Raw genomic sequence first — 27,491 nt, 5'->3', positions numbered from 1 at the left:
ATTATATGTTATGTTTCGGCTTGGGTCTAATTGTCCACGGTCAACTGACGTTGGCTGTAATTGGCCACGGTCCCAAACGTTATGGAAAGCTTCGGGGCTACTTCCTGTAGTCATGGAATTCTTCCATTAGTAGTACATTTAATAAAAGCGTGTTTTTAAAAAGTTTTTTTAAATATTACTTTTTCGTCTTAGCCAGGCCACCAATACCTGAAGATTTGTTTTAACCCAATTATGTTCCAGCTGTGAAGATCAAACGTGTGGAATACTGTGTACGGGGACAATGGTTACATTGGGCATTGATAACAGGGAGGGGGGGGGGGCTCTCTGTTATAATAAAATATAAAAACAGCTCAATATTATTAATGGTGACTTTTCGTGGTGGTCCAGATTTATTCAAAAACGTAAAAAACGTAAAATAATACGCAGTAAACTCAACAAATGTGTCAGTATCACTGCCTCAAAAAGGGAAGGGGGGTGGGGTATACATATAACAATAGACAACGTTTCGGGCAATGTCCCTTCATAAGCATCTTCAGTCGTAAAATTTTGATTTAAAGCTTTCGTGACTGCAGGGATTCATATTTTTTGTTCTTTCGGTAAAGTCACGTAGAAGGGAAATAGTAAAATAAAATACATTTTTGTTTTATATTTGTATTATTTTATTATTTCCCTTCTACGTGACTTTACCCAAAGAACCAAGAATACCTGTAGTCCTGCTTGCGAATCGAATTCGTGATATTAGTTGACTCGATTCACCTCGTGCGAACGGGAATCGCGACTCGATTCCCCACTGCTATAAACGAAAAAATCGATTGCGGAGTCGAATCGCCGAGTAGCGTCGAGCGGATCGATCCACACCGCTGTCATGGCGCAATACGCGTTGCTGCTGCTGTTACCGCCGCTTCTGATCCTCCTTCTCCGCGTCTCTGCAGCTCCGGACGAACCCCGTACGCGCCTCTCGTTGTCTCGTTGTCACTCTTTATCTGCACGTATCTCTCTCGACTCTCGTTGCTGGCGTTGTTCCTGTGTCGAGTTAGAACTTCGCAGTCGGCGCCGAGAGTCAGAGGCCAGCAATGGCCGTGATGCTGGCGTTGAATGTTCGCGCCTTTCACAACCACGAGGGGGGAGTCGTCGTCGTTGTTGTTGTTTTAGTTGTTGCTGTTGTTCTCTTTACGTTGTGTTTGGCGTTTAACGGCGTGAGCAACAGCGTCTCGCCCGACGAGTGTACACCAACCACGTGGAGAGGGGAGGTTGCCCGGCACATGCTGCGTTAATAACGGTGGTGTGGTCGTGAGTGCCAAGGCACCTACGAGTCGTGTAAAGTTGCGAGTCAAAAGTGAAAGCGTCAATGTTTAAAGCAGCAACGTTGGGAAAGTCGTAGAACTCGTATTGCTGTTACCTCCACCCTTCGTATCGTTTTGCTTTGAACATACGCAGCGTTTTGTCTGGCACTCGCATGGGTTGTGTATCGATATATCGATGCTGTTATCGATTGTGAAGGTGGACGATTGTCGCGCCTTGCATGCGTGTAAGTGTTCCCCATGAATTTAGTACGTTTTGGAAGTCCTCGAGGTTATGCCATTCATGCACAATTACTCGTGCACGGCTTGTGTCCTTCCGCATCTCGATGTTCCCCGAAATATTCGCTGATCACCATGGCCTGCCAAACATGACATTGTTCAGTTCACCTGACATTGCTTAACACTTTCTATAACACGTTGGGGCTTCCACCTGTATTGGTTTCCACAGGGAGCCAGCCCTCTTTGAGTCGACTGTCCTGGGAAATTCTGGCTTCCCAAGATGTTGATAGTCGTGGTTTTTGTCAGTGGCATATATAATGCACACTACGGCAGACAATGTTCGAGTATGTTGATTAACCGGGTGTAGAACTCAAAAGAACCCTGGATCGTCTTACAGTATTTGCAAGACTAACCATGGTCACCAAAATGAAAAAAATCTAAGTAGAGCAATGAAGCAAATACAAATCGGAACAAAAAACAACTGTTACATGGAAAATCGAAAATATTGTGCAAACATCACTTAAACATTACATTCCCAGTCGCGTAGATTGTCTCGGACCGATTGTTTTTAGATTGGTAAGAGTATAATTACAATAAGTTAGGGACAAACCGATATAGGGGGGACTCTTGTATTAAAATACTTTGAGTCTTGAGATATTGCACTTCCAATGATGTCTCGATGAATATTTTGTACCCAAGAGATGGCAACAGTAGTTATTCTCTAAGCTCTGCTAGCTATATTTCTATAGCACCGCATTTAAATTAGTATTTCCTACCGATTACCTTATTTAGCATATCACCAAATCAACTAGCATGCGCCGGAGATCGTCAGATCCGCAGAGGAACCTGAACGGCAACATTCATTGGCACTGTCCCATGCTCCCCGTCTTCACGAGCCCACACGCCCCACCGTGGAGTTTAGTCAAATAACCCCCATGACCCACGGCGAGAGGAAGTTCTCATGCAGCAGTGGATTGACAAAAAAAAGGACTTGTGTACATTAATACATTTATTTGGAGATGTTCCTAATTTGATCCGATATGTATCCATAAAAGTGTATTCTAAATACTCTACAATCTTAGGCTTTCACAGGCTAAATTCAAGCTTAACTGAAGAGTTAACTCAGGATACTACTAACGTCGTGATTTGTATTTATTTATACCTACGTGACTTTACCGAAAGAACCAAAGAGTGAGGATACTACTGACATGTTGTGTTTTAGCTGCAGACAAGCTGCCATTGACTGTGCATTTGGTCCTTATCCAGGAGTGACCTGAGACACTTGACCCACAACTGATGCTAGTGATCAGCCTAGAAAGCTATACAGCCATACAGTTGTAGAGTGCAAGTAGCATATGTAAGATTGCATGCCTGCCTTGCGTAATAAACTCTATACTGTACAGGGTGTGGTTAAAGCCATGCTTGTAATTTTTCTCACAGAAAATATTTTTTAATCCAGAATCATAACAGTAATGGTACCTATTGTCTAATGTATTCTCCATCCACATCACATTTTGCACCCATGTAAAAGTGCCTGCATGCCCAAAGCAACATAGAAAGAAGTGTTTCTTCGCTTAAAACCTATCAGGACACGTTTTCAGTTCGAGATCTGATTATAATCGTTGCCCACTCAAGTGCTCAGATTCTCAAAGATGGAAATCGCAGGGAGCCAAACATTCCCGGAACGCATTGTCACCAGTGACGAGACCTAGATTCATAATCGCACACCATAATTAAAGCATTTCAGTATGGAATGGAAACAGGATCTTTACCACCCAATTAATTCTGACACGATGATTACAGTACAATATTAATATGTATTATTCAGCCAAGGGCACCATTATTAACATTGTCTACTATACTCTTTCGTTCGTTCGGTAAAGTCACGTCGGTATAAAATAAAATTAATCACGACGTTTTGGGCACAACACAAGGTCGGAAAGCACCTGATGACGGACGCTTGTGTTGCGCCCGAAACGTGATTTATTATATTTTATACCTACGTGACTTTACCGAAAGAACCAAAGAGTATGGATTCCTGCAGTCACGAAAGCTTAAAATCAAGATTGTCTCCTATTTTACCTTCAGGATGTGTGCATCGCAATAAAAAAAGAAACATCTTGGCCTTCTGTCCAGAAAAATTGTTTTTCTCCAAGACAATGCTTGACCCTATACAGCCCATACCACCACAGCCAAGTTGAACATCGAGGGTTTGGAGTTTCTCCCATACATCCAAATCAGGTGTTTCCTGACATTATTCGGGCAGACATTTTTCAGGCAATTGTGCATTGGCTCGGGAAGCTCTGCACTGTGGATGGAGACTTATGTTGAGTAATATTTGAGCTGCCATGTTCCTGGAATTGAAACACTGTTCTGCAAGAAAAAATCCAGGAATGACTTGAACCAACATTGAATATTTGAACATTGGTGTGCCTGTGGTGATTATGTGCTGTGTGTATCCTTGCAGGCATTTTGAAGATTGGCTCCGTTGAAGAGCACAATAAAACCCAGACGTTTTGCTTCACACCGGCTAAGTTACAACTAAAAGATATTTGGTTGACAATACATGTAAGACAATCATCACTTTTTGGTCTTACAGTAATTGCTCGTTTAATGCCGTAAAAATGTTTCCGAAAAGTTCCGCGTTAAGCAAAAATGTAGAAAGCGAGGATTTACTCTACTGAATCACATTTGCACTAGAAAATCTGCCTGCAGTCATCCCATGGCAGGACAACTGAGATGATGGTACGCCGCAATGTACTGTATAATACCGCTCGGCCACGCAGCTCCAGAAAGTAGTACGTCGTCAACCACTCAGAATTCGTGTTGTAATGGGCACGTTCTGCGTTGTGCGTAAAGTGTTCCCCAATAGAAGAACCGCGTTATAGCGAAAATGCGTTGTATGAACACGCATTAAGCGAGGGCTTGGCGTATTTTGTGTTAGCATTGGGAACACTGAACGGGGAAGAGTGTGCTTAGAAAAAGGGCTAATCAAGTGTCAGCAGGTTACATTAGATACATTGCAGTTGATTACCAGGTCTTCCTTAAACAGACTTTTGGTCACAATGAGCTCTTCGTGAAAAATAAGCTTTATATTTATAATACTGTACCTTGAATAACCATTTGGCTTGAAGAGTCATGGTTAAAATGTCTAAAAAGCAAAAGTGTAACTCATTTAAAGTGTTATTCAATTGCAGTTAAACCTGCCAGGCATTTCCCAGTAAATCGAGAAAATAATCTTCAGATATAATTTCCCAATTTAATTTCTCCAGTATGCAGAGGTTCAATATTTTAACCAGCTATAGGTTCCATATCAGCAGACAGCAGTAGTGTGGAGTTGTGAGCCCATTCCACTTCCCAGGTGGAGGTGAAGGGAAAGAATGGTGACGTGAAGTTGCTGATGGGGCACAATGCCACGGAGATTCAACAGCAGGTGAGCAGCTGGCATAGCTGGATGTGGAGACGGGTGAGCAGTGGTTCCCGAGATGTCTACCACTACTTCAACCTCGCCAACCAGACCTGCTTCTGCGTGGAGACGAGCGGCATCTATGAAGTCAAAGTCATCCGTACCGGTATGACACTTCTATAGAGAGAGTATCTCATACAATATACTTTACAGTAATATGAGTCTGATTCATGTGTTGCACAAACCATTTTACTTATGCTTTGTGGTGGATCAGTAGCCCAGTTGACATAATGGGGGGTAAATGGAAATTATTTAGAAAAAATATTGGCATTTGCTACAAACTCGTGAATTGTGCCTGTGGTGTGTTTGTGACCTGGATTTAAATGCTTTGAATTTACATTATGAAACATACAATTACTTCCAATTGTTAATCAACTGCTGGTTGAAGGTCTTCCCATAGCATGTCTGCCATGGGGTTATTTCATATAATTTCACCATGCTGGTCAAAAATGAGTTTTAGGATTTTAATTGTGTTGTACATTTTATTGTAAATTCCAATGCTCTTACAATTTGTATGTGTTTTTGTTTTTTCAGCATTTAGTTGGAGGTTAATCGGCATTCTCCTCTTTGGAATTATTCTTTTCTTCTATGCTGAAAATCTTAGTAGGTATGCATCTTAAAATACTCAATGCTTGGCGTTCCATGTAAACCAATGTATATTATAGCCAATGTTTGACTTATGCAGCATTGGATAATATAACTTTGAGCATGCTGCTCTTGCAATTAAATATTCCTGGTAGTTTAAGAGCAATAAAACAAAACACCACTGTTGCTACAGCACACAACATTTACAATTTACAGCCAACGAATCGAGTCAAGTACTGATACTGGTGCTAAGGGATAACATTTTGCTAGGTTTTTGCCACACATTTTAAATATTTTGAAATAATGTTAAGACTTTAAATCAAAGTTTTCAGTTGCTTGTCAAGCTTAACCGTCCATTTTAAGATGTCAAGGGTTTTTAGTTGAGAACTGTAAAACACAAATTGGAGGCTTTACAGCTGTAGGAGTGTAGCAGCTTAGTGGCCACGGTTGGGTCATCTCACAGCTGTTTGTCATGTACTTGCAGGAGTGCGACATTCTTTTACTCATCGGGTGTACTGTTGGGGATTGTGGCATCACTGCTCATCATCATCTTTGTTGTTGGCCGCTTTCTTCCCAAGGTTTGTTGTTGGAAGAACATACACATCACGTGACAGCCACCGGGTGCATATAGCACAGGCAGCTCAATTCTTTGTATGCCATAATTTTCAAAAAGTGCTTTGTGGTCCTAAAATTGCATGGAGTGTAAATTATTACATGGTGCCATTTTGAAATTTACGTCAATTCTCCCACATCACAGTGAATATCGATTGTTCTTGCATTGTCTCGAGATGCATAAAATATCTTGTCTTCGCACATTTGTAACAGTGCTTTGGGTGAATATCGTTTTGACAGTACCAAGGCTCTCGCTGATTGTTATGCAAGTGAATTAGTGCTTGAAAGGCACTCTTATTTTAACATAAAGATGAATTGCCGGCTTGTTGCCATTACAGAGGTCGAGTGTTTACGCTATAATGGTGGGAGGATGGTCCGCTGCTCTTTATGCAATGCAGTGGACTTACCGTCACCTAGGAGAATTACTTGCTGATCACAAGATGTATGTTGCTGGTAAGTACACTTATGAAATATAGTCCTCAAGTTTCTTGATCAAACCCCACTCTTGTGAGAATAACTTGCATTTGGATAAGGGCCATGCTTGTAACATGTGAATGCAGGCTACCTGGCGGCAGTGGGCTTTGTGAGCTTTGCTGTCTGCTACCGGCTGGGACCTGTGACCAACGAGCGGAGCCTGCACATCATGACTTGGACACTACAGCTGCTTGCGCTTTTGTTCATCTACAACGGCACGCAGATCTCCACGATCTCTTTTGCTATGGTGCTGGTTGCCATTACCATGCGCCTGCTTCACTACCCAGTTCGTGCTGTGGCATGGGTGTGCAGGTGAGAAATTGTAGTATGCATCCTAAATAAAGGTTTCCCATTGTGGACAGAAACATGTGGTAAATTATAACATCTATGTAATCACAACGCACTGATGAAAATATAATTTGTAAATGTTCTTAGTTTATCTTCACATTTGCCTTGGGTTTTCTAAGCTTGCCTTGTCCGTTTTATCATGGGGACACCTGTTTGGTCAAATTACAGAAAAGTTGGGTTTAAGACACCTTTTAAGCAGTCCCCCTGAGGTGCGCCTGCTGACGGAGGAAGAGTATCAACAGCAGGGTGAGGTGGAGACTCAACGAGCCCTGGAAAGTCTCCGCGAGCTTTGCCGCAGCCCTGACTTCCATGCTTGGAAGGCTGTCACGCAGCTCAACTCGCCAAGACGGTAAAGAGTCACTCCCCTACATACACCACAACCAGTGGCACAGCATTGCAGGAAAAGCTTGGCCATTTTCCAATCAGTATTTGATAGAAACCCATGTATTTTTTTTATATCGCAGATTCTCTCAGCAAAATAACTATACTTTTTGTACTGCAGGTTTGCAGATTTCGTGGAGGGCTCCCCACATCTCAGCCCACAGGAAATGTCACTGCACAGTCAGCAGTACAGCCATCCATGGGAATTAGAAGATGAGTGGTACAACTCATTCAATGAAGATGAGGGTGAAGAGGAAGCCATCTCCAACCACCTCAACCACTCAGAATGACAACCAAGATGTCACACCACAGAAGCTGCTTAGATGACTGGTTTAAACGAAGATGTACTAAGTGCATATTTAGGGCAACAAAATGCAAGCAATATCATCAAACAGCCTTTTTCTGTCCTTTAAATATTTGAGTCTTGCAGAAATGTTTTACGTGGTAGATTTTAACTGTGTTCTTCTTGACATATGTGTATATATTGCCTTTTTAGATGGCGTGTTAACATTTTCGATCTATGAGATGGCAAAAAATATGGTATATTCAAGTCGTCAGTCTTTTATTCGTGGCGTGTTTCACGTACGACCATTCAGTATGGACGCTTGATGTTTGATTGTTAAACCAATTATGACATGGATTTAGCCATATAAATTCTGAGAATGCATGCTGCACACCTAAGTGAAACCATCAATTCAAGAGTAAGCATTTTGGTATTGCTAAAAGTATTTTTCTATATTGAGACAGATGAGCTTCCACTATCCCAGGTGAAGGAATATTGAGATAATGCGGTTCTGCTGGTAACACTTTACAATGTATTCTAAATCTGTAAGAGCAAACCAAATGTCCTTGTGCAACGTTAAGTATGCAGCACAATTTTATGCTCTTGGTATAAATGTACATATTGTATTGTGATGGATTTCCAAAAATACTTGCACTGCTGGTCATACTTGCACTTCGTTTTGGTGAGCTCTAACAAGATTGTCGGCAGGTTTGAATTGCAGTACTCGTATTCATTAACAAAGTGGTGCCTTGTAAAACTTGCATCGTTGAGAAACGTGCCTTTTAAATATGCTCTTTTGTAGTCTTGATGACTAGTGTAATTCACCTGACCTCATTTGAGCCAACATTACAAATACTTCTCCAAGCATGTACAGAGGGGAACACATTTGTTGGCCGCTTGCAGTTTTATTTTTCCTACTGAGTCAAGTTGTAAATGTATAATCGCGACTTGTGAAATGTGATATTTTTATTAGTTTTATACAATTTTTACTGCTTTGCTTCGTTATTAAAGTTTATTCAATTGGGAAGGTTTTTTAATGTTTTCTGTAACTGCAGGTGAATATACCCTGTCAGGAAATTATCATCTTGATCTTATCTATGTAGGGTCTCTTCATAATAAACTGACAGCCTGACCGTTGCAACGGGTACAGTCGCAGCCCATTGGCCAGCTGTCAAGATGCAACGGCCAGCACATCCAACAACCACCTACAAGTTTAACACGTAGGCTTTTGCGACCAATATCCATAACCATCTACTAGTGCGATTGGCTCACCAGTGCTCACTACATTGGTGGGTTGTGAGTGGGAGGAGCCAATTAGTGGAACCGTTCGAAACTCAGCCGGGAAATTTTTAGAGATGAGGGTTGGTTAAAGACCAATTCGCGTTGGGTTTGATGAAGGGCAAGACGTGTCTGAGATGATTGGAGGGGGGACTTGCTTTGTAAGGGCTTGAGAAAACGTCTGGCCTCACTCGGGACGACTCCGTGCGCGTTGGTGTTAACGGAAATAAATTTCCTCTAAACTACGTGGTTCGATTCCTCCATGTTATTTCAGTGTAATTTAAACATGTGCTGCTTATAAACACTTGTTTACGGTACAGGCAACAATAGTTTATAATTGGTAATGGTTAATTGTATTAAGTGTAACCACTGAATTTTTATTTGCAAACAAGCATATGTGACAAGCCTGCGTTAGGTTGTCTATTCAAGCAGAAACATCGAATTAGTATATTTATTGGATGACAGGAATACTTTTAACAGCAATATGTAATGCATGAAAATAGTGTCCGTCGTGGCTTTTTTTACATTAATGCATACTGACAAATGATTGAGTGTAAAAATGCCTTCCATAACAGCCATTAGGTTAAATGCGCTGCAGAGGGGGAAAGCCTTTTATCCTCAGTTTTCTTTTAAAAGACTTAAGTGGAGTTGGCGTGTCGCATTCATGTTTTATTGTATAAATTAGAGACAAGTATTTCCATTTCAGTAACGCTCGTTCCGTGTTTTTTCCTTTAAATTACTGGAGAGAGCTATCCGCCATCCACACGTTGAGTGCTGCTCCTTGCTGCGTGCCATGCTCTGACCCATCGCAGCTAGGTGGCAGCATCTGCCTGTGCGTTGCCGAAAGAAACGTCCCTGTCGACAAAGTGCTTGTGACAGGCCAGGTAGGACTGCAGTCCGCCCACGTCAAACCTCCCCGACACCTCAAACGTGTACACCGGTTTCCTAAGGGTCCCAAGGCAGAGGGAGGGGAGGGAGGAAAGAGAATTAATCCTTGGCAGCTGTAGTTGAAGGGATGATTTGTCATGTGTGGATATTTTGTCACGTAACTCGTGTTCAGCATGCCTCTCAGGCAACTTTGAACATCACCATCCATTGATAGGATGCTAATGTAGCGTGGCGTGGCTTTTATAAAAATGGGTCTAAATTAAAGCTAAATCGTTTCTAATTTCCACAATTGTATCGTAACACTGCTTAATAGACCTGCAAATTCCTCATCTATGCTAATCCTTATCTCGGCAATCAATAGATTCCTGAATCTCGAGTCTCCAAAATAGCAAAGTGTTTTCTAGGGAGATATCAGGTTTGGCATCATTTGAGAGGAAGCAGGGAGGAGTGGAAGTTGACGGGACGCACACCTTGGATACAGCCACGCCAGGAAGTTTCCAGGAGCATCGCGTGCTTCCAGAGGAGCATCCTGAAAGGTAATCGTCATGACAATTTCAACTTGTAATGCACAGTATGCGTATACTCTCGCAGAGAGAGAATGACTTCATCAAGAGGAACCACAGATGGGAAAGGCAGCCTGGTGGTTAGCCGGTACCAAAGTCTGCGGATCCCCTATATGTTTAGGCATTATTGGCAAATTAATGAGCAGTTTACCTATATGGGAGGATACGAGAGCACCCAGATAAAATCCAGCTGTGTGAAAGGGCAACTACAGGTGGAGTTCACAATTGCTCTACCATTTGCCTTGGAAAGCAAGGGTATGGCAACTCATTGCCTGTGTGAATGGAGTTTCACAAGATTAGTGTGGTCCACCAACCATTGCCTCCACAATAATGGATTACAGGCATGCGCAACCACTTGATAAAGAACTGAGCTGCTTTAGGCCATCGGTGCTCATTGCTTAAATATGGGCCACGATAGAGTGACAGAACAGATCTGTGGGCTTCTTAACTACAAGGCTACTATCACACGTGTGGAAATAGATAAGCAATAGCGTGAGCCACATGATAATTCATACAGTGCAAGAGAAAAATGGATAATTGTCAACACTATTTGGACAAACCAATTTGCAAGCACCTACAAGTACTTTGCATTCAGATATCAATGGATTGCATGAGCCTCTCACTGACTCAAGGGGTTTTTTTGTGAGGAAGCTAATGGCTGGCTGGACTTTTGTGTTCAGGTTTTGGCCACGGCAATAATTTTCACCAAATGTATGATTTTTTTCACGGTGGGGATTAGTGAAATTTGCAATGGAGATGTAGGAAAAACAAAATATTTACAGGAAAGATTGTGGAATAAGGTGAGACGGTAAATATTTTTAGCAAATCCATCATATACAATTTTGAGTAAAAGTACTGCTCACCTTCGTCTCATGCAGGAAGTCTTTCAGCAATGGCAGGGCATGTTTAGAATAAACATAAAAACACGGACACTGCAACACAAAATTCGAGCATCTCTGGGTTAGCGCACAAGATTAAAATAATGTAGCAATATCTGTATGTAGCCTGGTGGTGCAACAATTCACCTCTGGCGATTTGATGAAATTGTCATGATTCAGGGTTGCGATTCATGTTTTCATTCGTTTTTACAATGTGGTGAATGTAGCGGCCACTATAGGCTGCATACAACATACAAATCTTAAAAACATCGAATCTTACTCGATGTGATGAACGCAACATGAGCGCACCAATCGATATCAATGAATTAATGCATCGTTAAATTGTTATTCATAACGATTCAATTACTCCAAGATGAACTAAACATTTGCCAAGACACACAACTGCCCATGATATGTGATCTAGCAGCCAAGCCCAGTTTAATGTTCGGGCGTTAAAAACCTTTGTCGACTGGGCGATTAAGAAGGGTACCAAGGAACAGTCCTCGGGGAGTTTGGGTGTTTATTCATATAACTCAAGCTGTAGTCAGCTAAAATATGGACACAATCTAAAGAGCTGATAGTGGGAGGATGTGTCCAATACGGGGCCATCCATTTAGTACGTACGCATGGAGGGGGAAGGGGGGGTTCACCAAATTGCGTACGCTTGCGTACGGGGGGGTCTACTGACAATGTACGCATAGAAAAGGGGGGTGGTGAAGCCTCGATAATAATGTATCTACATTGGCCTTCAAATGAGTTAGATAGTCCAGCGGTGGACTATCTGTTTGCTTAAACACTCTCGTGAGTGATGACTTTGTTTAATGTCGCTGCATAGCCAATAACCTGACAGACTTTGTGTTTAAAGTTCTCCGCAAGAAACCCTGCAGTTTCGATTTAAAGCTTTCGTGACTGCAGGGATTCATCTTCTTGGTTCTTTCGGTAAAGTCACGTAGAATGGAAATAATAAAAAAATAAAAATAAAACATAATAAAATCATTCTCACGACGTTTCGGCCACAACGCAAGCAGCCGTCCTCAGGTGAAGAACAGACCTGTTCTTACCGAAAGAACCAAGAAGATGAATCCCTGCAGTCACGAAAGCTTTAAATCGAAACTGCAGGGTTTCTTGCGGAGAACTTTAAACACAAAGTCTGTCAGGTTATTGGCTATGCAGCGACATCAAACAAAGTCATCACTCGACAGACCTGTTCTTCACCTGAGGACGGCTGCTTGCGTTGTGGCCGAAACGTCGTGAGAATTATTTTATGATGTTTTATTTTTATTATTTTATTATTTCCATTTTACGTGACTTTACCGAAAGAACCAAGAAGATAAACCCTGCAGTGTTGTCACAACATACCTTACGATAGCTGGTTGTGAACCAGTTTTAACGTTGCACCATTGAAGTTTAGTGCCCATAATGCCACTGATATTTTTCCTTTCAAAACCCACATTGACTAAAATTAATGAGATTTATATGAAAGTATATTAATATTGTCCATCCTTGATCGTTTGTGCGTGGATTAAATATCGGCCATTCTATAGGATTCGGGGGAGGGGGGGGGGGGTGTTAAAAGTACGCGTAGGTACAGGGAGGGGGGATGGGGCAAGTTTTGACAGATTTTTGCGTACCTACTGAATGGATGGCCCCTCCCTACTGCCAGTGCTGTACCCAAAAGGAGTAGGCAACTTTTTAATTTAACTTCTTAGTTCTTTCGGTAAAGTCACGTAGAATGGAAATAATAAAATAATTAAAATAACACATTATAAAATAAAATAATATTATAATATTTTACTTTATTATTTCCATTCTACGTGACTTTACCGAAAGAACCAAGAAGATTAATCCCTGCAGTCACAAAAGCTTTAAATCGAAATTTTTAATTTAACTTATGAACATGCATAATTGTCCGTCAAGGGCTTGGGCCATGGAATGTATCTTTTGGTGCTCAGAGTGAAAATGCACATGTGACCATTTGTCCAATGATGCACTGAGCAGGCAGCTGGACAGCAGTGGCGTCGTGGTGGTTAGCGCACTGCACTGTGATAAAGGTAAACCTGGTTAAGGTTCTTTGTAATACAAAAAAATATTGTATATAATGCTGGTCATGGCCTCTCTCTAGTTGACTCAACAAAAAATATGACCTCATGCTTTGTGCCAACATAAATAGTAGGGAGAATATTCCGTGTGACGTTGGTCTCAACAGATGCACATTAACAGCATCCTCTTCAGAGACTTGTCCAGAAAATAAGAGGTGCCTTTGACGAAAAAAGAAAAGGCTTTACCCATTTCGGCAATAACACAGGTGTTCAGATGCTCAAACATCAAAGAGACACCTATTGCACGGCATCCAGTCTGCATTAACCACACATGCTTGTGGTAAAACAGACAAACATGCTTTGATAATGTACGCATTGTTCTTCAAACTGATGGGCTGACATCAACAACAGCCTCCTTTATGCCTTTGCTTCACCAGTTTAGACCAGATAATGCCGAAGGCGAATAGCAAAAAGGAAATGCAAATATCCAAGGCATTAATAGCTCTGCTTGAGCAGTAGTTATATCTATGGGAGACTTCATCATATTGATCACGTCAAAAAGGGTCTCAAAGATATAAGCGGAGCCTTTGTCTATATTGCCGCCCTACCGCTCTCCGTGAGCTGGTTTCCTCAGCGCTGGGTTTCTCCAAGAAGGCCGTCACCTTCTGCGTCTCGTCCACCTCCAGAATGCCAAACTTAGTGGTCTCTGCACGCAGCGCACCCACCAGGCATGCACCGTCACCCTCTGGGTATGCACAGATCTACACTCTACACATTGACGTGCCAACAACAGTGCCGATTCATATTCCCAAAAGTGCAATAAAAATCAATACACAACGCATCCAAAACTACAAGGCACTAAGGGACAGCAGCTGATATGAGATCATTCTAATGCTTTGATATAGATGTGTATATATATATCAAAACATATATATATCAAAGCATTTATATTTGCACATCTCATTCATCAAACACAATAATCTAACAATGATTTCCTACTAAAATGTAATGATAATAAATCACCTCAACTGGCTTACATACCAATTTTTTAAAATATATTTTACACTGTAAAGTGGATATGATTTTGTTATATGTGTAACAAAATCCTGCAATGCCACCTTAATCTTCCCAAATTGCATATTTACAAATAAATCAACAATTTGATAACAACGGTAACAGCGCATAAATCACATCCAATCACAAATATTGACTTCAATGAAAAATATATTGTTTGTTAGTTGGATATTTTCCATGATTTCTCACCTATTTATCAAGGAAAATATAATACATATCCAAAATACCACAACAAAATACCAATCCATCGATATAAGTGTTTGTGTGCATAGTAGGCCACACCGTGATCCGCACAGGAGTAGGACAGCACCAGGCTGCAGTCGGGCCCTCTGTGCTCCTGCAGACCCAAGAAGCGGTCGATCACGGCGGAAAGATTGAAGTCTTCGTAGAAAAGCGTGTCCCTGCCACATGACAAGCAGCAGATGGTCTCTGCATTCCTCGCCTGATCACCACTGATCACCACAGCATTTAAATGGGACATTGTTTAATTGTACCAGAGTTAAGTTGAACTTGTCCCCATACCAAAACCATCCTGTTGATTTATATAGCATCTGAATGTGACTGCATATTAAGATGCCGTACAGAAACAGTGGGCATATTTACGTGAAAGAAAGATGCAGTTAGAGGACAATCATACATATAGTTTTGGTGATCTGTGCCTAACGCCTGACACTGTACGCCGTGTGTAACGCTGGGTCGGCTTCGTGGATTTTCATGCAATAAAAAAATGAAAGATTTATTAAAATCACGTAGAAGGGAAATAATAAAATAATAAAAATAAAACATAATAAAATAATTCTCACGACGTTTCGGCCACAACCCAAGCAGCCGTCCTCAGGTGAAGACCAGGTCTGTCAGGGAGAGCAGTTCAGACGCTGTCTCCCCGACAGACCTGGTCTTCACCTGAGGACGGCTGCTTGCGTTGTGGCCGAAACGTCGTGAGAATTATTTTATTATGTTGAATTATTATTATTTTATTATTTCCCTTCTACGTGACTTTGCCGAAAGAACCAAGAAGATGAATCCCTGCAGTCACGAAAGCTTAAAATCAAAATTTAGACTTATTAAAATTGTAAATAATTATTAGTTTGTTACAAGAAAAACGAATTTTCTCCAAAAATATACCAGTGCCCCTTTTAATAAAAGCCAAGTGCGCCCATGTTTTTGTATTTTATCTTTTTGTTTTGCACACCATTACACAAGAATGAATAACATAAACGCCCAACTTTATCTGTGATGAATATGATGAACGCTGCACTTCCCGTTGTTTTCATGCAGGGGGCGCTGCAAACCTACATGCCCCGTGCATGAACGACGGAGGCGCAGGGACAGACGTTCGATTACATTGGAATCGATCTGCAGACGGCGGTGTTCTCGCACGGCCAGCAGCTCTGTGTCGCCTTATCTCGATCCCGCAATCCCAAACAGGTGAAAGTCCTCATCGAACCGAACCCCCAGCAAGGACATCGACTTAACGACGAGAGAAAATTCACGCGAAATGTCGTTTTCAATGAAGTCTTCCAGATGTAAAATTATATTTATATATAAACAACTTTCTCTATCTGTCTATGATGAATATAATGAACGCTTGAGAGAGAAGAGAGAACGAGGCGATTCGGTGTTCATTCCCAGAATCTACTTGGACCCTCACCGACACGACTTTGCCATTTGTTTTGCGACGACGACAATTTCCCATTCTCCCCGCATACGCTATCACAATCAACCAGTCGCAGGGGCAGACGTTCCATTACGTTGGTAAGCGCACAACTTTTATCACATCGGAGAATTAAACCGCACAGCCGCGAAAGGCTACACAGGAGTGATACTTATTATGTCCAGAGAGAACGTTACACGACTACAATGCACGAGGCTTTAGAGCAGCGGTCGGGAACCTATGGCTCGCGAGCCATATATGGCTCTTCCGGTGACGGCATATGGCTCCCAGACAATTTTGAGTTGAAAAAAATAATAATAAAAAAATCAGTTTGGAACTGATTTTAAATACTTGTGATATTGCTTAATAATACTGTGTCATTTTAAAGTAAACAGAAATTAGTTTTTAAGATAAAATTTCTCGGGTCACGGATCCCGTGACCAGAAGTCGCATTAAAAGTAAGACATATTTAATTTATTATACGTTAAAAATACTATATGGCTCTCAATGAAATATATTTAGAAATATTTGGCTTTTATGGCTCTCCCAGTCAAAAAGGTTCCCGACCCCTGCTTTAGAGGCTCGGCTGCATGTGCTCACCCCCCTATGACGATGGTGTGGTCTTCTTGCAGGCCACACTGCTCAACAACCAGCTGGAGGCAAGCGATGGCCCCCAGCCGCTCCTGAGGACACACCAGTGAAGAGGAGGATGAAACTATTATTGTGTTCAAGTTGTAATGCTAATGCAAGTGATAATTTTAACCCTTTCCCAATAAAATAACTTTATCGGTACCGAGGCTCCCACAAGGCCTTGAGGGAGGGCGTGTGGCACAGTTTGGCGCCAGCTATCGTAGAGTGCGGTCGTGTCGCTACAGTTCTCTGCAGTGAATACAATGTCTTTAAAAACAACGGTGCTATGCCAATTCTTGGGTCTTTCCGTAAAGTCACGTAGATAGGTTTAAAGAAAATAACAAAAAACTACGACGTTTTGATCGCAACACAAGCGGTCATCTTCAGGAAAAGGGGGGTTAGCTTCCAAGGCAAACTGCTTATAATGGGTTTGAAATGGGCATAGCCCAAATGTCAGCAGCCAATGATAATGTAAGTGGTGGGCAGCCCAACCCGCCGGTGGTTGGTTTTCCACCAATCAAAGGGCTGCCAGGTGAAAATTAGCATGTTAATGAGAGATTAGCATGTTAATGGCGGATGGGCGTAAAGCACAACTAACATCGGAAGGTGGTACGATGGAAACATCATAGCCAATTATGACTTAAACTGGTTGATAATATCCTTCCAATGATTGCTCAGTTTGTACCTATTATCTCGGTTAAAATTGTGTCTGTGTCTATATATATGGATGACTTCATGAACGATCTTTGTTGATAGCCAATGGGCTTGCAAAGTACCTTCATCTTGGAGAAATCAATTTCGTGTGAGCCCACCGCTTTAAAACAATGATCAGCCACGGCCGCTTGTGTTGCGATCGAAACGTCGTAGTTTTTTGTTATTTTCTTTGAATCTATCTACGTGACTTTACCGAAAGACCCAAGAATATGAATTCCTGCAGTCACGAAAGCTTTAGGTGCTATGCCTCTCTAAATAAAATGAACGGTATCCACTACGCGCGTTCTGAGATTCAGCGACACCGCAACTTGTAGACGTTTCGGAATGGGAAAGGGTTAAGAGCAGATTATAATTTATGTATGAGAGGTTAATTTGTGTATATGCTAGTGGCTATAATTAAGAACATTATAATGTTATTACTGAGAACTGATATCCCTTGATATTGTGCTTATACGCAAAATAACAAGGAAGATGAGTAAGTTATCCCAAAACAAGGACTAATCTAAGGACGAAATTCACCTTAAAAATGAAAATTATTATAAAATGGTTGAACTCTTATTCTTTGGTTCTTTCGGTTAAGTCACGTCTAAAGATAAAATAATAAATTAAAATAAAAGCATATTACGACGTTTCGATTGCAACACAAGCAATCATCATCAGGCAAAAAAAAGAAATAGCAACAAAAAATCTAACTAGAAAACTATAGACAGACATACAAGCAAACTATAGACAGACATACAAGCAGTCTGCTTGTATGTCTGTCTATAGTTTTCTAGTTAGATTTTTTGTTGCTATTTCTTTTTTTGCCTGATGATGATTGCTTGTGTTGCAATCGAAACGTCGTAATATGCTTTTATTTTAATTTATTATTTTATCTTTAGACGTGACTTAACCGAAAGAACCAAAGAATAATTCCTGCAGTCACGAAAGCTCCATAATAAGATTGGTTGAACTCTTTATAAGATGAATGAAAACTGGACCTGCTACAAATATCACTTCAAAGAGTTGCATGGAAACTGATTTTCAGTTGTGAATGATAAACTTGTAACATTTTGCTACACTTAAAGGTGCAGAATATAAGGGACTCGATGAGGGGCCATAGAACACATAATGACAGGGATCCTCACCTCATTTTGAGTGGTGCCATCATTTACAACGGTCACGAAAGAACCGTAATCTTGTGCCCACGCCTTAAACTTAGCATGGAAGAGCTCATTCGTCTGCACACACAAACGAGAGCCTTTAGTCACAATCGCAGCATCAGCTCCAGGCCACAGGAAACTATGTGGGCTATAGGAAGCCATGTTCGCGCGCAATGATTTAATGGATAACGGTAAATGTACGACTAAAAAATACTCAGAAGGCTACCTAATAATATGTTCATATATCAATTGTCTCCAAATGTCAGCTACCCACAAAGCTCTCGCTGCCTTAAAACATATTCTGGCTGTCCCCTTTGGTCTGCAGAAGGAACACTGCTTTAAAATATAGGCATGCAATGATTCACTCTTCCCCCATCGTGATTCCATGAATTGTCACGATTCAGGATCACAACTTTATGCAACAATCAATGATATGCATGCATCTTGAGAATACGCAATCATGTATTATTTGTGCAATCAGTTGAATATGAGTTAGAAAGTGCCACACAGTAAGTCGAGATAAGTAAATTAAAATTTAATATCAATTCACGTTTAGGGAAAAGAATAAGCAACAAACATTAACAGAAGCATCCGAAGATATCAAGTACTGTAGTAGAAAGAATGTATGTTCATTAACTTGATGCGCAAGAAAGCATGCAAGAGCTTACGCATGTGTGATGTACACAGACAATGCAATACAAGATTACAGATGTTCGGCACACGAAGAACTATTCTGCTTGCATTAAAATTTTTGTCGTTGCTTTGCTCGAATTTGTTGAGTTGTTGATGGCGACACTAATAATGTGCATGAACATCAGTGCTACGTTGTTTGCATGTCTGCTGGAAATTCACGCAGAAGAGCGGCAGAATTAAAACCTGCTCAGGGGGGCCCGCAGGAGGGTGCACTGACCACCACGTAGACGTGCTCGATATGGCGGCCACGTGCGTTGACCTCCCCCAGTGCCCGCATCCAGTGGGAGGCTAGGGGCAGGGCCCCCACTGGCAGTAGAGGCTTGGGGCAGCCGAGCAAGTGGGAGTATACACCAGTGACGTCCGCGCGGACGTCCCGCTCCAGTCTCGTGCCGTAGCCCGCAGCCAGGACCACGGCCCTCATGCCTGCAAAGCAATTAGCCAGAAGTCAGAACTCGGTCACCTCCCGCGTAGGCTTTCGCAATCGTGCTCTTCAGCAGTGTTTTTCATGGTAAGGCCCGCGGGCCACTGGCGGCTCCTCATGGCCTCTAGTGCGGCTCATGACGTGCGGCCTCCGGCAATACACAACCCCCATCGTGCTGTCAAACCCAATGGTATCAAATGTGTGGTGGCCCTCACACTGATATATTTAGGGGTGAAAGTGGCTGCCCTCCCAAATGAGTGAACAAACAACACGGTTCTACAGTATAGCTATTTGATGTGTTTTCGGGTTACGTGCCAACGTCAGTTTCCCTCCACGTGACGAAGAAGCTCCTAGGACGTGGAGAAAAATGTCAAGACATCATACTGAACAACGCATGGAACACACAAAAAATCTAACATTTAAAAAGTGAATTTGACACGAGATAATAACGCCACCATGGTCAAGTGTGAGGTGTGCAGGGATAAGGCATGAATATGTTGTATAACACTTCAATCGAATATGCTCGAAAATAGGTGTTGGGACAATGGTGTCAAGTCACACAACCTTGCAAACAGTAAATATGAAGTTCAAATAAGTTTTGCATTTGAAATCTACACTGCCGTTGATAATTATGGACCGGTTGTAACCATGGCTGTGAAGTTTGATTCAAGTAATCAAATAATTACATTTGGCGTTCGCATCATTGTTATCGTGCACAGCTAAAATAATGCAGTTGAGGGCAATGTTTCTGTTTTAGCCCAAGTGAGTAATTTGTGGAATATTTTTTTCAAACTTGGACCGTGATGCTGGCACACATGGCCCATTCTTTTTCGAATACATTCAAGGGATCTTTGACGTCCACTGTGAAGCAGACGGTGTGTTAATACATTAACCACCGCAAAACACTGCAAGCGACAAACTTATTTACCACTTGGCCATGTCACAGTCTATAGAACGCTCACCTCTGTCATTCCTCACTCCCATGCCTTTCTAATCTCCTCATATTTGCACCTTTTACCTACATTTACATCACACTCACTCATTACCCAGTTGAAATCTACAAAGCAACAATCGCCACCTACTCCAATACCTGAAAGGATCAAAAGACTCAGTGAGTTTCCTGGGTAAACAAATGTCATTATTTTGATAACTGTTGTCATGCATAAACGTTCATCCAGCAGTGGATAGATCACGGACGACAGTGATGACGGTGACATCCCTATCCTGACATGCCAGTGGCAGTGCTGTAGAATCAGAAAGTGGTCTAAATCGTATTCACAATTAAGCGCATACAAAAACGCCATTTTCAATGAAAAATGTAAAACGTAAAGAACCAACACACCACATCACGAACCCAACAGCAAGTCCCTGGCTTCGACCTCCCTCGAAGACAGTGGGTGGCACCCAACCTACACAACAGGCCACGGGCTGCGATGCAGCCACACCGCTTGACAAGTGGAATATGGGAGGCATGTGACCCCAAGCGCGACTGTGGTCATGAGTCCCAGACCGAGGAACGTATCGCATCAAACCGCCTTTCGTGGGAGGTGCTTCATTTCCCCATTTAGCATCTCAGGAAGCTACGGAGTGGATCACCATATAAGACATCCCATTATAAGCTTTGCCCATCGTACGAAATAAAAAATGTAAAATGTCAGAACGGGCAGGGGACACCAGCAGCCGCCATGCTGGTGGTCAGCACGGATGCCAGGGCACAGGGTCACAAGGCCATGGTGATGGTCAGCACGGGTGCTTGGGCATGGGTCACAAGGTCATGCTGGTGGTTAGCACAGGTGCTACGGCACGGGGTCACAAGGTCATGCTGGTGGTCAGCACGGGTGCTTGGGCATGGGTCATACGACCATGCTGGTTTTCACAGGTGCCAAGGCACGGGGTCACAAGGTCATGCTTGTGGTTAGCACAGGTGCCAAGGCACGGGGTCACAAGGTTATGCTGGTGGTTAGCACAGGTGCCAAGGCACGGGGTCACATACTATTATTTTACCAGCTAAGGCCAACTCAGCCATTTACAGCATAGCTCTTTTTCAGAAGCGATCTGGATACAAATGATAGCTCAACGAAGTGGCTTATCACGTTGAAAATTATAGCAGCAAAATACTCTAAACGCAGTGTTGTTTCTTAACGTAGGGGGAAAAAACCGGAGGACCCGGAGAAAAATCCACACGACCACAAGGGAATTGGACACCGCAAGCTTCAAATATACAAACCTGTCAACCCCTTATCAGTGGCTACCTTATTACGGCCCAATTCAAACTTTATTGGTCACCCCGGTTCCCTTATAAATCTCAAAGTTCATCCTACAAAGTCCCATCACAAGGGAGAAACACTATATATATTTTTTCGTATTGAAACGGCTTTCCACCGTATGGACCTGACAACTCAATTTCCCTGCACAAAGAATACGCGGTAAGCCGTATGGGTTGATAGGAATGAATATACATCAGGCACCAGGGTCAGGATCGAACCCACGACCTCCTGCGTACCAGGCGAGGGTGATCACATCTCGAGGCCATGCGGGTGGCGAGTCTCGTGAAAGTGAACCGGCTAAAAGGCAATCGGGCTCGTACTGGAATTAAACGTAGACACCTCTAAGTGGGACGTAAGTTTGTGTAAGAAGAAAACCACATGAACAGTTTTCCGTGTGTACACGTCGTCGTTGTTGTTGATTCAACCACAGTGAAGAGCACGTGGGGGCAGTGCGTGTGGCAATCGCCGTCAAATGCGTGGATTTAAAGCCAGGATAAATACCTACCGCGATCTCACCGAGTCGAACGACGACGGTACTTCTGGTTGTTGTTGTACTGTGTGTTGCTGTGTGTATATATGTTAAATGGATTTACACAGTAACCGGAACTGTGTGCATTGCCAAGTCGCTCTTCAGGGCAAGTGGCGCAGTCACCGTCGGTGGTCGTGGCGGTGACGGCGGAGACCCCCTCGGGTGGCGGAACCTCGCCGGGTTTTTCTGTTTTGTCCCCACCACCACCAACCACCACCACCACCAACCACCACCACCACCAACCACCACCACCACCACCACCACAAACAACCAGCACGGAGACGGAACTGGAAGAGAAGACGCGGCCCACTCGCACTCCGACGGACGCGGCACCTCCGCCGTGGCCCCTGTCGGCCACGTGGCGCCAGTGCAGTGATGCCATCTGCGGGATGAATTGGCTTCTCTTAAATTTCGATTTAAAGCTTTCGTGACTGCACCTGAGGACGGCTGCTTGCGTTGTTGGCGAAACGTCGTGAGAATTATTTTATTATGTTTTATTTGCATTATTTTATTATTTTTCTTCTACGTAACTTTACCGAAAGAACCAAGAAGATTCGCTTCTCTTACCAATGAGAGAGACCCACCACCACCACCATCATCCGAGAAGAAACATTGGCGCGCAAGCCTTAAATACGACACAATGGCCACACGTGCAGTTCTTTTGATATGTTACACAGAGAAAGAGAGAAAAAAACTGGATAGGAACCCACTGTCTGAACTGTATTCTGCAGTTTGATGATCATGATGATGGCGACATAAATGATTAAAACCTTATAACTCTGTATGGTGTGGCCGTTTCTCCAAAGTGACATTGGCACGCAGAGAACGAACATGTTTGCATATTTAACATGCACACAAATACTGTACCGGCATACACTACATTTAGTTAGTTTTTCTTGTAAAAAAAGAACAAGACTTGACTTTGTAAAATCACTAAAATGCTGTATGAATATCGTTCCTTATTCTGGTATTCGCAGTTTCTGCCACTCAACAGCTATGAATTATGTCACTAACATTCTTGCAAACGTAACGAGTTCGCAAACAACGGTTTTTGAAAACCACAACAACAGCTGTCACTTGTACGAACGTTTACTCTCCGTCAATAGCTTCCTCATCGAAATCATTCTATCGAGACATAAGACATGCATCCCTTTTCTGAGATAACCTTCAAACCGAATCCAAGAATGGCAAAAGAAATGTAACCACTGTAAATGTTGTTTCGTTCCAAACAACATTTTGCCGAGATTATTTTAATGGCCAATTAAAACAATATCAGTTAACACACAGTGCATTGATGCACATACAAATATCCTTAAGGAAAACAGGATGGGAAAAAACATCGTTACAAACAAGCAACTGACCCCGTTACAAGCTCTCTGCATTCTTGCCATTAACCCATTGTCCTCCACCGGAGATTAAATCAGCTATTATGTTCTCAAAAACAAACGATGCACCACTCTCGGCTTTTCTCTTTGTCAGACTTTTACTCCCATATGCCATGTGGAATGCCACTTCACTGTAAATTGGCCATATGAAAGAAAGAGACCGTAAATGCAGCATCTTTTCGGATAGTACAGTATGTTGTTACATTTTCTTGTAATCTTATGAAGCAACAATTTTCCACTTCAGCCCAAATTGGTCCCAGGGAGAATGGGACTTGTATTTGCAGGAAGTAAATTTGCAGGCAGCAGATTACTAAATTAAATACATTGCAGTAGTTATTTACAAACCATTGGAGACTTCAAGTAGCGTAACAAAGAATGGCCCTAAGTAGGTAAAGGTTGCAAAATTGTTTAAATTAATGCACATTTTTGTATGGAGCCCTTTTAGGTTTGTGTTCATCGTTCACCATGAGGCATATGTTCGGCTTAAAGGCCGCGCTCGTCATCGTTTGAAAGGCATCTTTAAACAGGTTGTTAAAAGCAAAAACATTAATCTCCAAAGCAGAGCAATTTGAAATCAGAATTGAAAAGGTAATAGTAATAAACTTGATAAACGTTTTGTTCTGCAATTGACTGAATACATTCGTTTACCTTCTTTGTGCAGGGAATTTAGCCAGGCTATTTTAGTTGATAACATGGCCTAAGTACCTCTGGAAAGTTTCGGAGTTTACGTCATTATCATCCTGGATGCGTATACGTCATTATTAATGAGCAATGTTCCTAAGTGGAAAGCTGGTCTGTACGTGCAGATTTTTACAAACATACAGGGATGTTCATGTATCATACTGGTTAGCACACTGCACCCTCCGTCCTGCCTCTTTCGACCCATCAGTAGAAAGGGTTCGCTACAGTTTGCCGATCAGCAGATCGCGCATGGTAGGGTAAAGTATGGGTATTCCCACATCTTCCAATAGTCTGGCCTGTGTTGAAGAGCGAATAAAAATACCCTATATAGTTTTCCTCGAGAGCTCCCTCCAGTCGAGGCAATTGCAGGGCTGCACCTTGCTATTTTACGTGATTGTATATTAAATGTCTCTTAACAATGGAGACTTTGTTTTTCAAATCGACTTGTTTTCTGAACGTGTACCACATTAAATCAACACACAAATACGTCACCTCTTGGTATATTACAACCAAATTCCAGTTTGTCCCTCCAACGTATTAAGAACTCTTCTTATCCACAACCCTAATACACACGACTCCCTGGCAGGTGTAGGATCCTTGAAAACTCTATTTTCCGATGGCCCTGTTTCTTCCTATTATCCATGATTAACCATAATTTCACCCATCATGCATAGCAAGGATGCTTTCAAATATTCGTGATTGTTTGCAGATAAGAGGAGTTGCGCGATTAATTATCTTATCTGTGGGTTATCCGTGAAGTTTTTACTCTGCTGCTAAGAGGGGTAAGATCGCAGATTACCCCGCAGAGAATAGGATCGACAATATTGGTCCCCCATATCAGCGTGTTTAAGAGGAGTTATGTATTTTCAATTGTTTAGCAAATTTGTCGTGCATGACTTTTGTCATTCTCATATTTATCTGGACCCTAGCTATCCAGCCTTATTTATTAAGTTATTCAATAATATTTTGTAGTTCACTTCCATTGATTAGAAAATCTGCCTTCTTTTAAATTATATATATTATTAATATATCAATAAACATTTCACGTTTTCTCTTTGATGTGAATACCTTTGTCGAAAATGTGTCTCCTTGTCTGATGCCCATTCTATTAACTCCCCTTTTAATATGCACATCAGAGTGTTATACCTAGGGCAGTTATTGAAGGCAGACTAGGACAACATTATTTAAATAAAGGGGCAAGCTAGAGAAGTATGGCGTTCGTTTCAAAGACTGAAAAGCAATATACTGATTTGCCTAATTAAGTACTTTCACATCAGTTAATGTTACATGCAGTGGCACATAGATCAAAACATGGACATTGAAGAAAATGGAGTGTGAAAATAAGCACAAAGAATGAGACTGATAGGGTGCCTTGAAGGAAGGAAGAAATGAAGTAAAATTGGAAAAAAACGTCTAAGAGCTTGTGGGCAGGAGCTACACTGTGAGAGATGGCGAAAGCTTGACAAGGCCTTCATCCAGTAGTGCATAGTTCACGTGTGAAAATAACATCTTCATATGCCCATAGCCTTCACAAAATAATGGTTATCATTTATAATAAGGTGAGAGCCCACTGAGATAGAAAGTCTATTATCAAGGGAAATCCTATTATTTCTCAGTGATAACATGGATTAAGAGGGGCAGCTGATATGCGTGAGTTAATTGGTGCATGCGATTTCTCCGAATACATTAACTATGTCATATACTACATAACGGTACCACTTTGCACCGAACAAGTGTTTATACTGAGCTCCTAGCTCTTAATCTCTGGATAGGCTCCACTGACTGCAGCTTGATTCGCGAGGAGCTTAACACAGCGGGGTGGCTGTTTGCACATGTCAAGTGGAGGCCTGAGCAAATGCTGCCCTTGCCAAGAGCAAGGTCAGAAGTGCACAACAACAAAACTTTATCCAGTGCCGTATTCTCCTGGTCACAAGCTCACACTTTAGGACACCTGCTTGTGTAAAACCCTGCAAGACGTCACCACCGACTGACATCCAACTACACGTGATTCGTATGAAAACAACGGAGCACAATTGAAAAAGTCACTTGGAAAGGAGATTGTGAAGCGATGGATAAAAGAGGTGAGAACTTAGCTGTAAATCGATCTGTATATGTGTACGGTACGTCTACAGAGACATCGACATATTATAAGCAAGAAGGCAATCCGAGCCCTTGGTGTTCATGAAATCATTGTTTAATGGTCTCAATAGGGAATCGTGTAATGTGGGCCCTTGCAGTAGAACTGTAATTCTAAAATCACGAGATGTTTTTGTGCTCGACTATGTTGTAGGTGGTTGTTGTACCGTAGCCTAAATGGTGCACAGTTCACACACTCGATTCGTGAACAGCCATTCAAGGTGTGCGCGTATTGCTGCCGCAACGAGAGTGACGAATTGGACTTCACACCCACGCGCATGCTGCCTGAACACTGCAACCGCGAGACAATGAATCCGAGGCTTTTCTTTCGGGTCGAATCCTTGCAGCTCCAGGTAACAAGTCAGGACGACAGATGGTGACCACCAGCACCAGCAGCAGCAACAGCGGCGTCGGCAGGAAACAACCCCAGAGGTCATCTGACCTCGTACACGGCACGCTGTCTCCAGCGCGCCTGACCCGCGTGTGTCGCTGGCTCGTGGATGTGGAGAGGAGCCGGGGTCAGAGAGAAGGGCACGAAAAGATCACCGACTCCCGTGCGTCGTCCACATTCAGGGGTGCTGGAGAGACGCTCGCAGTGGCCGCAGCACTGACCCACAGGCAGTTCGCAGCACGTGCCAGCTCAATGCACGTGCCCACGGCTCGTGGAGCCACAACAACAACAACAATAATGCAGGGGTGCTTGGAGTTTTTGCCCCCCTCCCACGTTCTCATCACCGGCGGCAATCGCGTGGAGGGCTCGCACGAGGCGAAGGCACCGTCGTCGGTGCGCGGACGCGGTGCCGATCTGCTGTCATCCGCACGTGCGAACGCGCGCCCTGTCGTGTCGGGC

General features: G+C 42.5%; 2 protein-coding genes across 2 annotated transcripts; one reads left to right on the top strand and one right to left on the bottom strand.

Moving 5' to 3' along the window:
* The first annotated feature begins 820 nt into the window (after positions 1-820).
* LOC133345929 (nuclear envelope integral membrane protein 1a-like) lies at positions 821-9,192 on the top strand. The gene is given in 10 exon segments (XM_061557064.1): positions 821-947; positions 3,988-4,088; positions 4,882-5,092; positions 5,521-5,593; positions 6,056-6,149; positions 6,522-6,636; positions 6,744-6,969; positions 7,174-7,204; positions 7,206-7,354; positions 7,508-9,192. Coding segments are annotated over 10 exon segments (1,251 nt in total). The 5' UTR covers positions 821-865; the 3' UTR covers positions 7,677-9,192.
* A 192-nt stretch (positions 9,193-9,384) lies between these two features.
* LOC133345930 (mannose-1-phosphate guanylyltransferase-like) lies at positions 9,385-22,685 on the bottom strand. Its single transcript, XM_061557065.1, has 9 exons — positions 22,416-22,685; positions 19,440-19,645; positions 18,515-18,607; positions 16,644-16,726; positions 14,672-14,790; positions 13,924-14,021; positions 11,262-11,330; positions 10,306-10,364; positions 9,385-9,892 (listed from the first exon to the last, which is right to left on the bottom strand). The coding sequence occupies exons 2-9, from the start codon at positions 19,641-19,643 to the stop codon at positions 9,760-9,762; spliced, it is 858 nt and encodes a 285-aa protein (XP_061413049.1). The 5' UTR covers positions 19,644-19,645; positions 22,416-22,685; the 3' UTR covers positions 9,385-9,759.
* Between the last annotated feature and the right edge of the window lie 4,806 nt (positions 22,686-27,491).

The sequence above is a fragment of the Lethenteron reissneri genome, chromosome 23 (genome assembly GCF_015708825.2).
Source record: "Lethenteron reissneri isolate LAM-NWPU_2019-01 chromosome 23, ASM1570882v1, whole genome shotgun sequence".
Classification (NCBI taxonomy): Eukaryota; Metazoa; Chordata; class Hyperoartia; order Petromyzontiformes; family Petromyzontidae; genus Lethenteron; species Lethenteron reissneri.
The sequence above is the reverse complement of the archived record's forward strand: the minus strand, read 5'-3'. Positions and strand labels throughout refer to the sequence as shown.